General features: G+C 43.9%; 1 protein-coding gene across 24 annotated transcripts in view; it reads right to left on the bottom strand.

The window, feature by feature from the left end:
• Positions 1 to 13,616, bottom strand: part of LOC118219574 (calcium-activated potassium channel subunit alpha-1) — a 172,936-nt gene that overhangs the window by 59,075 nt on the left and 100,245 nt on the right. For all 24 annotated transcript variants that reach the window (XM_035402823.1, XM_035402824.1, XM_035402830.1 and 21 more), the window contains 4 exons: positions 8,364 to 8,439; positions 6,420 to 6,495; positions 5,694 to 5,864; positions 3,504 to 3,595 (listed from right to left, as the gene is read on the bottom strand). In XM_035402823.1, the coding sequence (XP_035258714.1) occupies positions 3,504 to 3,595; positions 5,694 to 5,864; positions 6,420 to 6,495; positions 8,364 to 8,439 (415 nt within the window). The remainder of the gene's footprint in view (positions 1 to 3,503; positions 3,596 to 5,693; positions 5,865 to 6,419; positions 6,496 to 8,363; positions 8,440 to 13,616) is intronic.

Raw genomic sequence — 13,616 nt, 5'->3', positions numbered from 1 at the left:
ATGTACACTATTGCATTAAAGAGGTGAGAAGTTTGGTGAATTCCTAACCCATACTTGTAGCTAAGGTACATATCTGATGTATCTGATAATAGCCAAGGCAATATCTGGTAATAGTAAAATCCTGGCACCAGGCTGATATAAGTGCTGTAGCTGATGTATGTAAAAGCAATTTCCTAATACGAGAAGAAAGAGCCAGAAAATAAGATCCTCAAAGGTATAAAAAGTATCTGCACTGCTGTGATTAGTGTGGCCCTAAGAGCCTGGTTCCAGGCCTGGATGTGTGGGAAGCTGGGCCAGGATTCTAAGCGGCCTGAGTATGTGTTAGCCACGGATAGCACCTTGTGTGTTTCACATGCCTGTGCTGTGTGACAGCTTCAGAGAGATGATGAAAGCCTGCTTTCCTCTGCCTCATTTTTAATTAAATTAACAATATGCACACGCTCATTTTCATACGGGGAATGAATTAATCATTCTCTTGTCCGGTTTCAGTTCATAATATTTTATCTTGGTGAACTCGGAACAGGAGAAATACTTGTATGTCGGGAACAGTATGAAGGAACTCAGACTGCAAAAAGTTGGCAAGGAGTCACAATTTTTTTGTGTTTAAAATTGTTTCCATAGAGGAACACATTCATATTCTCTTGAGAAATATCAGCAACCTGGTTTGTGTCTGTAGTTATCAGAGACCTTTTCACAGAAAAAATGACGGTTTTTACAAACCATGTTTTTGACCTTTACTAGTGAGATAGTCCAGATGCTTCAACCTGCAGACATCACCAAACGTGACACCGCGGGGGACCCAGATCTGTACCTCATATGACCATTCTGGTCAATGAGGGTAATATACACGAATGAAATAACAATGAAACTTGATAGTCAAGCTTTTACAAGTCACAATATTGAGAAAAACTAGCTGAATTACTTATTTATTATTCACTGCACCTCTATCCATGATGCATACATAGATTTCAGTAGCTTAAATTAAATATCGTGAAGAATATGTATAATATTAAATTTCTACAAATACTGAAATGTATACATGCATCCTCAATGACATTATATGTGATCTCCAATAAACAATTCAGGCTGATTTTTGTTTTTTCAACTTTTTTGTCCACATTTAACTTAACTTTGGTAGAAATACATAAAAATAGAAATTATACACTGCAAAAGCAGATACTCCATATCAATAATGATATGCATGCATAATTCTACCTAGAGTGAAGACACAGTTTATACCTCAGAATGCTTGTGGTGTGGTGTATATTTATATTCAGGACTGTAATGTAGCTGTACGAGCTGTTCAGCAGTGCACAGTATGTATACTCCCTACAGAGCTGAAGCAAAGATTCAACAGGACATTTTTTTGACCGGACAGACTTCTTTTTATTCTTCCATTTCAGTCGCTCGCTGCAGTACACTAGCCCTTTCTAGCTCAGAGACTGCGAGCTGCGGGTAAGTTATGTGTGGATGCGGCCTGTGTCGGCCTGGCTTGCAGACTTGCAGGTTTGCGTTCCTCTAATTGCAATCACATGCGACGGGGGAGTGACGTTCGGCCGCCCGGACGGCACGCTCGCTCGACGCCGAACCGCACATCCCGAAGCACGACTCGGGCCAAGCATAACATCTCATCAATCTTCCTCCGCTGACAGGCAAACAGCCTCAAACAAAAGGGCGCTAATGGCCGCTCGCACTCCCCGCGCCCTTCTTACGCCACACGATGAAAGCTGCTTCGTGACCAAAGGGCCCGTCTGCCGAGCCATTAATGCAGCGACTCCGCACCAGCTGCAGGAGTTTGGATGCTAATCAGTCAGTGCAGTGTGTGTGTGTGTGAGTGTGTGTGTATGTGTGCGCGTGTGTGTGTGTGTGCCTGTGTGAGTGCATGCGTGTGCGCGTGTGAGTGCGTGAGTGTGTGTGTGAGTGCGTGAGTGCGTGTGTGTGTGTGTGTGTGTGTGTGCATGTGTGTGCGCGTGTGAGTGCGTGAGTGTGTGTGTGAGTGCGTGAGTGCGTGTGTGTGTGTGTGTGTGTATGCGTGTGTGTGCGAGTTTGTGTGTATGTGTGCACTGACGCAGGGTTCATGTGAGAAAGCAGGTGGAAGGTCAGAGCAGTGACAGAGATGTTTAGAATGAACCGGACCGGATGGACAGACACCGTCGACAGAGAGGAGACACGGAGAAGGGAGACATGCAGGAAGGCGGGCCGCGCGCGATCCAGGTGTTCGCTAAGAGAGAGTCGCCAGGTGTGCGCTAAGAGGGTCGCCAGGTCTGCGAGGCGTCCCGACGTCGAGGGTGTGGGGGGGGCTGACTGAAGATCAGGGCCAGATGTGAGGAGGGAAAGCAGCGAGGGGGGGGTGCGATCGGGGTGAAGATAGAGCACCAGCGAAGCCGCATGCAGATGCAAAAGCTGCAGGAGCTTACGACACAACGAGCGTGCAGGAAATCATACACCAAGCAAACTGAAGCAGACACAACGCACAGCAAATCTCCAGCTCTATCGGTGTTACTGTGACTCCAACAGGGACAGAACTGAGAGATACCACAACTATCAGAGTTGATATTACACGTGTACAGGGCAAATTCACTGAAAAGGCCAGTTTGAAAGAATAAAATACTTCAATATTATTTAAAAATCCAAAATAAAATGTCCAATGTTCATTCAACTCCAACAGAGTCCAGTAGGGAACATACGTACTCTGTAAGAGTTGATTTAACACTGGATATTTTACTGTGATTATTACCTATTACATTACAGGCATTTGGCAGACACTCTTATCCAGAGCGACCTATGAACAAAATGGTGTCAATGATTAAAGTTGCTATTAAATCTTCAGAATTCACCCAGGCAAGGACTGAACAGCCAATCTACGTGTTCATCTTGGGCCGACACTAATGATGTCACAATGGCTATCATAGACGCGAGAATGTCATAGCTTTGCAAAGGACTGCAGCACACAATACACAAATGAATAAGCACATTAAATCAAAGCAGCACAGAGAACAGCAAATATTCGTGAGAACTGAAGTTTCACGTGAAATTTAAAAAAGCAGCAGTCGTATATATGCGTTAAATTAAAAAAAAAAAAAAGCACAATGACGGCTCGTACACAAAACATGTAGCAGCAGCATGACATGTACACATTATTCATGGCCAAGGTCTCCAGTCACAGTGTGACTTATATTTATATATTAAACTCTGACATCACAGCAAACAAAAAGGACGTTCCTGTGAGGTCAGAGTTTAGCCTCCCTGCGGAGAGGATGTCACTGGGTCACACAACCACACCTCGTTTTTTTTGGGGGGGGGGGGGTTTTCTTTTTGACTTACTTTCTGCCGCGAGTGGAGTTATAGCCCCCGCCATATTTCTTCCGGTTAAGGATGAGCGCGGCGATTTCGGGCACGTAGCGAGCGAACATGGCCTACATGCGTGAAGACAGAGAGAGAAGAAACGGCATGCAGACTGCGCTCTGCCGCGACCGAGACAGCCCCGCCCGCGGAGTACTTACTTTCGTCCGTTTACCGCGCTATAGGAACCGCCGTATTTCTTGCGGTTTCCTATTAACTCTATGATTTCAGGGACGTAGCTGGCAAACATGGCCTAAGGAGAAGACAGGAGACAGAAGAGAAGACTGAAAAAAGATCAGCCAAAGGGGAGCCTGTCATTCTTAGAATATATACCCGTAAGATCTGGAGAAAAAAAAGTATGAGATTGATAAAGAAATTTTTTTTATGTGTTAATATAATTAAATATATTTTAAATATATAAATAAAAAAACTGGGGAATTAAAGAGGTGCCGTGTGAATGTGTTTTGTGTTATGCTACATAGAGCTTAAATGCAAAAAAATAATAATAAAAGGTGTCCATTAACGTTAACAAGTGGAAACTGAATTTTCAACAAATTATATCCAAAAATGTTTTCCTAGAAAAAAAGGCCCCAGTTTTTCAGATATTCGTTTTGGGGGGGAGAAAGCAGATAAACACTTTTCCCACAGCTGACTTCTTGTCATTCTGTGACAGAAAAAAGAAAAGTTATGAAGAGGGGGAGAAAAAACCCTATGTGCCATGTTTTGTCCAACAAACGCGCGTGTCGGGTTGATGTGGGCAGCGCAGTCTGACCGTGCACAGCGCTGAAGGCGTTAAGACTCTGTAAAGAGGAGCCGGATGCGTTTTGCAGCTTGATTAAATAACCCACTGAAATCTGTGCTCAGCTCTCTCTCTCTCTCTCTCTCTCTCTCTCTCTCTCTCTCTCTCTCTCTCTCTCTCTCTCTCTCTCTCTCTCTCTCTCTCTCTCTCTCTCTCTCTCTCTCTCTCTCTCTCTCTCTCTCTCTCTCTCTCTCTCTCTCTCTCTCTCTCTGTCTGTCTGTCTGTCTGTCTCTCTCTCTCTCTCTCTCTCTCTCTGTCTCTCTCTCTCTCTGTCTCTCTCTCTCTGCTTCAGTGTTCACCTCACTGCACAAATAAGCAAATGCGAGCTTCATTACGCAGAACACAGCAAAGGCCTGGCATACGTAGTCCCCCATTGTTTCCAAGCACAATATTTAATCCTGACTTTAATGTGCTTAAGACGGGTGATTTACGACATTTTCACGCTCAGCTAAATTAACTGCGCTCTCGATGCTAAGTAAATAAATACAGAATAAAAAATAATGTCAAGTAACTAACTGACATTAGCAAGAAGCCTTACCACACACAAAAAAAAACATACAGTGCTGTTGTTATGGAAACGGTGATGAATAAGGACATATTTCCAGTTGGTAGGCCTACATGTTTGAACCCACCATGTCTAAGATGGATTTAATTAAATAGACCTAAAACATAGTTTCTGTTTTTTTTTCATGGACTGCAAGTTCAGCTTCAACCTCAAGAAAGCGTAAAGACAGTTCAAAGGCCTGAAGGTGGGCGGTCGCCACGGTGACGGTCAGACTGGGCTATGGCACATCTCCCCGACGCTGTGTTTGTTGGAATTTGGGAAAGGAACACAGAAGGGGCGGGGTTTCCTGAGGGGGCGGGGTTTCCTGAAATCGCACACTGCTTTAAAGAAACAGCAACAGCATTTATCCCAAAACTGTAACAAACATAATCCCACTTATCCCTCCCCCAGTGCTGACATCATAACAGGAAATCTGCAGGGAATGCGCATAACATTGGCTGAACCTATAGGGGGTGTACCGTGCATGACAAGTCATGTGATTCAGTAGCATCAGCAAGATGGCGAGACATGGATAGTATATAATAAGTGCCAGAGTGCTTTTACTAAACAGGGAGTACAGTAACAAAGCACCCTGGATGCATATGTGAAATTCGTATCATTTTTAACATTTATATATCTGTAGAGGGCATTTAGATATCTGTAGAGGGTATTAAAATGTCAAATTATCTGGAACTGTTAAATACATATTTGGAAAAGCATACCAGGGAATTTTAAAGTACATCATGGCCATGCACAGCAAGCATTATACCAAGTAGTGTTTTATAAACGCTTTTCCCTGGGTTTGTGTGTGTATTTCAGAGAAATTTCAGAGCTCTCTGAGTAAATGTGCTTTACATTAGCAGGTGTGTGAGTGTGTGTGTGTGGCCTACAGTTACAGTGACTGCAGGTGTGGAAACGTAGGTGAGGAGAGATGGGGGGAGGGGGGGTTTGAGGGGGGTAGGGGGGTCAGGAGGGCCACGGGGGGAGGGGGTAGCGAACTCATTTTACCAAACCGCCGAGGATGAAGAAGACCATGAAAAGGCGCCCCAGGGTGGTTTTTGCATAAACGTCTCCGTATCCCACAGTGGACATGGTGACCATGAGCAAGTACACACACTCCCAGTAGGAAAGGGCTTGGGAATTCTGGAAGTTTTCCCAAGGGTCCCCTGAGTTTTCCACCTGGAACAGACAGTATTTAAAAGGTACAGTATTTACCTGGAGGGTAATCAATACTGTCACACGGCGGGGAAAAAATCAGTTTATTAAAAATTCTAACCAGGTCATTCGATGAGTCCATATGGTACAAACTCACATTGGTATATTACCAACATGTATTTATTTTGAAAGACTGCAATGAGGTGTACTGAAAACTCCTGGTTGGTCTGTGGCATGAAATACCCTTTGCTAAAAACCAAAACATAGGATTGCTTGACCAAAATGGCTATGCTACCATCTAGTGGCAGATTTCTTCTCCGCAAAATGCCCTTCTGCACATAATTTCAAACTGAACTTTAATTTTACAATGCATAAAATTTACATACACTTGCAGAAGAAGCATCTAGTGTAAGACACAAATCCACAGCACACCGGTCACCAAGTCCAATGCCTTAATAAGAGCCTACCAAAAACTCCAACACAGCGGTCACAAAATGGCTTCTCACAGACTGGAAGTGCATGTTGTCGTTTTTTTTTTTTTTTTTTTTTTTCTGTTCTTCTCCCGCAGTGTCAACTTACCAAATGAATGAAGCCCGCTGCCGTAAGCCATGTGCTGATGAAGATGGAACACAGGTTCACCAGCTTGATGGAGTTGCTGTAGGAGAGATGGGAGAAGAGCACGTTCCTCCATCAGTACGGCAGACACAGAGCAGCCCGTTTGAGCAGCAGTGATGAGGTCGCGAGCAGCACACATCCCGAGCTGATCAGTGCCCAGGTACGGGGTACACACAGCCTCACTACGAGCTCTGAATGATCACACGTCCCGCTCTAAGATTCACATGATTATTCATTTTAAATCTGCACCGGAGGAATGGGTCACGAGTGTGACACTAGGTGAGGTGAGGAAAAGGACAGAAATGGTGGATTACTGCAGATTTGTACACAGACCCAAGGACATATTTTCATTTCTTCACTAGTAACCGAAAAGGGGATTTCTTGGATTTTTAGGCATTTGTAATAGTGGCTAAAGCACAGGATTTTCTTTTTATAATTTCCTCTTGGACAGAGGACACTCACTCTCTAAATAAAAAGATGAACGACTGTATCCACCTACATAAAGATATTGTATAAGAGCAGAGAAGGGGGTATCTTTTAAAACAAAAACTCTAGTCCATCTTTGCTTAAAGTTATTGGGTGGCAAAGGGGATGCATGAATATTCATTGTTAGGCATTTTTTTCATGTTGGCTTGGTTGTTATGCTTCAACACATGAATTCAAGACACTGTCCTTAATAACAAACCTCTGCATCATTTCTAGATCCATTTACAGCATTTCATTCATTCATGCATTCATTCATTCACTCATTCATTCATTGCAGGCTATCTCTGTCCTCACTGCCATCAGACTAAATTGAGTAAAGGATTATTCTGAAACATTTTGTTGAGCTATAAGCTCTTCCTGACATCTGTGCCGAAGGTTTAATTCCAGGCAGCGAGGACTGTGGGTAGAGGACTGACACATGATGAGCACAGCTTTTCACAAAGAAAAACACACAAAATAAAAATCAAGTGTGATCTACTCTTTAGCTGTTTATTTATAGAAGAATCCTTGATTTAATCTAGACTGCAGAAAGCCTCTGTCATGGGGATCTGCCAGACCTTCGAGAAATTTGCTGTTTGAAAGCGAAAACGGAGACTGTACTATTTACACTTAAGAATCAGCACAGTGTAGTCTGGTCTGTAAGTACATTAATTAGTGTATTACACAATATTAAGCTGCTTATCTCTCTTGTGATCACCTCTAACTCTATAATGACGCTTCCATTGTAAGGTATACAATCAAAAAAAATGTTAAATAAAAAACGTTAAAAACGTAAATCATTAAATTAAAAATGTTTGCAGAGATTGTTGATGATGTAAAAACGACAAAATATTTTTTACAATATAAACTGTGCACACAAAAGGTAAGACATCAGTGTCAAACACATAAGTCACTCAGTCTATGCCATTATAGGTTTATTACGCTGTAAGATAAGAATGCATTTAATCTTTCTTTTATCAGGATATTATTTCCAAGATTAAGTGCCAAAATAAGCCCAAAGGGGATAAAGAGCTTTTGCTTGACTGCCCTCCATGGCATAAGAAGCCAACTGATTCAAGCCAAATTAAAATTTAAAATAATTGTATTTCCTGCCCCTTGATTCTGTTATTAAATAGGCAGAGGAACTGATTTGGCACAAGCAGCTGTGGCAGTGCGCTAGGCTACGATGGTGTCCCTGCTTTCAAGCAATATTGTTGATTAAAAGCAAAAAAAGAATGAACTCATTCTATTCTGAACAAATCTGAACACAGCTCATATTCTATACGCATCGACCAGGACTGATACACACGGGGAATTGGTATAACGACTAAATTGGAGGAGAAAATGGAAGAAAAATGGCAAAGAATATAAATAAATAAATAAATAAATAAATAAGACATAGATGAATGTGAAGACATACTAGAGACACGGGAACACACTTACCTTGTTTTTAAGATATTCAAAAACTGTAAAATTTCTGAAAACTGTATCAGTCTTAAGGCCCTTAGAAACCTTAAACCTGTGGGGAAGGAAACAAACAGAAACAACAATAATTTTACAATATGAATATTATGAAGAAGCGTGTCAATCCTTCAGAAGCAAATCAACTACATAGAGCTAAACATCATATTTTCATCCATCTTTAACAGTTTCATTGATTTTGTTTCTCTTGAAAAAAAAATACACAGCCCCACCAGAAGAAGCTTCAAAAATAGTTTAAAAGGAACCTAAACTTCACAATAAAAAGCACTAAGGTTAGGAGAAACATCACAATTAAGAGAGACCGTGTCCATCCACCCATTAGCTATACCCGCTTATCCTGGGCGGGGTCGCAAGGGGTGCTGGAGCCTATCCCAGCATGCATCGGGCGAGAGGCAGTGTGTGAGGAAACCGGAGCACCCGGAGGAAACCCACACGAACACGGGGAGAACATGCAAACTCCACACAGAAAGGCCCCAGCCGGGATTCGAACCCGAGCGTGGTGACAGTGCTACCCACTGCACCGCCTCGATTTCATTTTAAGAGTAGAAAATTGAAACCTGGACTGGACTGCATGCAGGGGGGTAGACACAACTGGATGGGCAACTTCAGTGACGTAATACCCAAAAATTGTACCTATTTGGAAAATGTTAGAACAGAAAAACTGGCGTCACAGGTTCACGGGCCCATGTGTGACAAGCCACGGGCACGAAGAGCTTGGCGTTGTCACATGACCCTGCTGCACCAATCAAAACAACTCAACCGTGATCCGCGCAGTGCACAGATTTCCAAGTCCATTCATCAGGCGCATGATACCTGATAAAACGCTGATCGACTTTCCTCTATTAAAGCATGTACCTGTGGCCAGCTCTTACGCACTGAGAAAAGGCATCAGTGTTGTGTTAATACACAAACATGTGCCACTGCACACGATTACACACACATCACTTCACAGCACCAGTCTTGCTCATTTGTGTTGGAGTGCCTTTTACTTTAATCTCATTAACAACTCAGTTCACAAAGCACCGGTGCTCTCTGATTAACAAAGCATATGTTCTGAGCCAGTCCACCTTGCAGCTTGAGCAAAACATCTTCTTCAGCCCAGAAATGTTCAGACTGAAAAAAGCACACAAAGCAGCTTTTTACTCGCGATAAAGGAGGGTGTCAGAATAAAAAAATGTGGGTGTGATGAAAATGTGGGAGTGACAAAACAGTGCTCAAAAACCTGCACACAATGTTATTATTGTTGTTTCTGAATGCATGCAGAAGAAAAGATTGTGGATTTAATGATTCACCAAAACCTGGCTTATCAAAGGAAGAGGTTGCGTAAGACCCAATTTGTCCCTGTCCACATCAGCCTGTGCCGCTCAGCCCATTTCTAATGATTTCTGTCTCTCAGACAAAGATCGGTAGGTTCTGCCGAAAGGGCAGGAAACTGTCTGGGCCTTTTAATGAATCACATCATAATTAAAACTCACATTTCTGGACACATTCCCTGGATCCTGGTGTGGTATTGCTAGTACAGCCTCTATGCCATTAGCTTCCCCACTTTAAGCAGAACACAAGCTAAGACTTACAAATGCACAACGTTCCCATCCACAGGTAAAATAAAGTGCAAATTCGACTTTCTTCCCCCGTGGCCTACTTCTTACGCGCTGAGACAACATTGTATGAACACACAAACACGTGCCCACTGCACAGGATCACACACACGACCACGTCACACTGCCAGTCTCATAAATTGTGCCGGAGCGTCTATTGTTCCAAGGCATCCCTTGAAAAAATTAACTAAAACCAAACCCACTTTCTGCACTGGGTCCGCTGGTGCAAACAGACAGCAAGCGAGCAGCTTAGCTGTTAAGTTTGTGACTATTTATCGAGATAAAAGAGACGCAGTAAAGCAGTGAAGGCTTTGAAATGAAACAAACACACTCTAGTTTGTAACCCTCGCTGCGTCAGGAAAGATTTGAGCGCCTGCTCTTCACACACGCTGGCAATGCCACCAGGTAGAGCCAGGACCGGCAGGTAGAGCCACACCCACAGGTAGAGCCACGCCCGCAGGTAGAGCCACGCCCGCAGGTGGCTGCAGAGAGCCCAGTGGGTGGAGAGAGAGGTACTGCTCCCCGCACACACACCGCAGCCCCAGTGCCTCAAACCCAGGGTCCTTACCCCAGTACGAGACCAGGCGGCAGCAGGAGGAGAGGCTGGATTGGAAGCTGTCCTGGTCCTCCCTGTCCGCCCCCTGCCCTTGCCCCTGCCCCTGCCGGTGCCCGGCCTTGACCCGGTACCCGTTATGAAACAGCTCCCCGCAGGACTTCTTGCGCCTCCTGGTGGTCCGGACGACCTCCGTGTGAGTGCCGCCGTCCGGCCCGCGGTACACCAGCATCTTGGTGGGGATCATGCCTCGCCCGTCCTACGCCAGGACCCCCCCTGTCCCGGCACGTTCGGCCACAGAACTCCTACCAGCGACTCCCGCGTCCCGCGCTGTTACCGTGGAGACGGCGGCGCGCGCTCCGGACACGCTCAGCGGGACGTCCCGACGGCGTCCGCGGCGGCCAGCTGAACGGCGGTATCCCCGAGCGGGACGGTATCCCCGAGCGGGACGGTATCCCCGAGCGGGACGGTATCCCCGAGCGGGACGGTATCCCCAAGCGGGACGGTATCCCCAAGCGGGGCGCTCTCCGCCCGCGATCGCGCGAGTGGCGGGGTGATCATGCCGGAGCGCAGCGGCGAAATGAGACGGCGGGCTCAGCCGCCAGCGTCCGCAGCGGAGGTAACGGGGACACGCGTGCAGTCCCGGGCCTGATCATTCATCTACTGCAGCTTAAAAAGCCCTTTTCCATCAGGATATTACAGCCTAAGCTCCTTTAGGACTCGCCCACAGAGCGGCGGGCCAGACAAGCAGCCACAGGCTCCACACACCTCATCTACTGCCACACAATCAGGGCTTTTCTTTCTCGTTTTATTTTTGTAATCTGTGGACCGTTCCTCCCGCAGATTTTCCCTCTTTCCATTTAGTAAAAAAAAAAAGCTAATCACACGTTTTACAACCGCCAGCAAAGTACGACTTAGAGCGGAAGCACTATTGCAATTATTGAACTATTCTCAGTATAAATAATACACAATTAATCACGACTGAATTCTGATTGCTTTTCTTTTTAGTAGCTGAAAATGCGCTCCAGAAACAAATCCCAAAGATGTCACCTAAATATGAGTAATTAAAACCTCAATATATAGCATCATTTTAATGAAAGGGATTTATTAATATGTGTTCATTACTATTAAATGTCCCTGTCTCTCCAGTAGCTATGTCTGAATTCTCCCAATTAGAAATTGCATTGGGACAAGTCTATGAGCATTGCAAGACATTTTAAATCAAGAGAAAATATTTTTTTAAACTAAGGGATAAAAATTTATTTGAAAAAAAGTAAATTGAAAACTGTGAAGGATGTAATCATTGCATGTATGAGGCACCATTATGTGTATAACAGCCAGTTAAAGTGCATGGAGAGTTACAACAGGCCTTTTTAATGTTTTGGGTATTACTGAGTGTATTAAGCATTTTGCTTTTATCTTGCAAAAAGCAGGCATTCAGATTAGCCCCCAGTGACACACACCGTAAATCATGAAGGCCTTGTTTTAAAAACACCAATTATAACCACTAACAGTGAGTGTCTGTTTGAACTTAACAATGCATATCACTTTTTTAAAGTTCCTGTTCCAACAAAGCTATGCAATTATGATAAAAAACAAATTGGTATGTGGTTCTGAAAGATTGTGGGTAAGTATGAATACAAAATATTTTTTTTTTCTAAAATAAGCTTTGCTTTTGGAATGTATACAAGAATCAAACAGTAGAACGCAGAGAGCCACGTTATTCCACAGAGCTGGACCAGGTCGGCTGTGTTGGAGCAGAGTGTTCGCCCATTCTGAGCCTGACAGCGCTCATATCGCGAGTTCATTCAGAAGGTTATTCTCAGCCACGGAGCGGCGCAGAGGGTCACGTGCTCTGTAAAAACCGGCTGCGCTCGCACGCGCGCGTGCTCACGGCTTTTCTCAATCAACGGGATAAGCGTCCGACAGCCGGAACGATGTGCCGCGTGTCCACAGCCGGGATTACTCCCAGCTGCGGACTGTTTTCACAGATTTTCGCTGCTGCCATGACTTACATGCACAAGAGCTTTTTTTTTTTTGTTGTTGCCGGATCACGTCTTTGTGAAGGGAAGTAATGTATGAAAACGGATTAAACCGTGGTCTGTAAACCGATGAATACGTTCTAGTCAGAGAGACTTCCTGCTCAGGAAGCTTTGACTTAACAGTACATGTTTCTACAGTATGTGCGTGTTAAAGTATAAATCTGTATTTTCAGCCATTTTCTGAATGTGCATGCTGCACTGTAAAGCTTATCATTGTTAAATTTGTTGATGCTGTGGCCTAACACATGTGGAATGAACCAGAACCAGAACCAGAGCCAAAGGGAACCACAGCACCAAACTGTGCTGGAGCCATCTCCTGAAGTATGATGTCCATAAAATGTCCAGTGTTAATGAACTCTTACAGAGTACATGTGGCCCTTATAGTACATAGTTTAGATTCCCAGGGAGGACACAGCAAAGTACTTAACCTGAATTGCTATCCAGCAGTATAAACTGATACTTTCGCCATGGGAAAAAAATGCTAAAATTTTTGGTAAATCGCTCTGGATAAGAGCGTCTGGTAAATGCTGGAAATGTAATGTAACGTAATGATTTCACACTGGGTGTTTTACTGTGTAGGCCTACCTGTGTGGATTCTGTATGAAAGGAGAGACACACATACATAGAAAATGTTGTTTAAATCATCGGTACCAAACCACACAATAACAACGACATCACGGTGAGGTGTCTGATGTTTGTGATGTCTGAGTATCCTACGGAGGAGCGCAATGGAAGAGTTCAAATGTGAAACCAAATCAAATTCTAGTGCTGATGCAGCTGTAATTGGACCAAACAAACTTTCATTTGTCTGCAAACATATTCCGGATCAACTTTAAGTTCCTGTTCTGAAACATAAATTGAATTTTAAAAATATGTTCTTTTCGAAAATGCACTAGGGTGCAGATAATATACATTTTGCTCAGAAAGCATCCTTAAATGGGATTTATTGAAGGTATCGAATAACTGGGTAGCTGCAGGAATAAAAGAGCACTACATTAATATAACCACTAGATGGCGACAG

This window comes from Anguilla anguilla, chromosome 2 (genome assembly GCF_013347855.1).
Source record: "Anguilla anguilla isolate fAngAng1 chromosome 2, fAngAng1.pri, whole genome shotgun sequence".
NCBI classification, from domain to species: Eukaryota; Metazoa; Chordata; class Actinopteri; order Anguilliformes; family Anguillidae; genus Anguilla; species Anguilla anguilla.
This window is presented reverse-complemented; position numbering and strand designations above follow the sequence as displayed.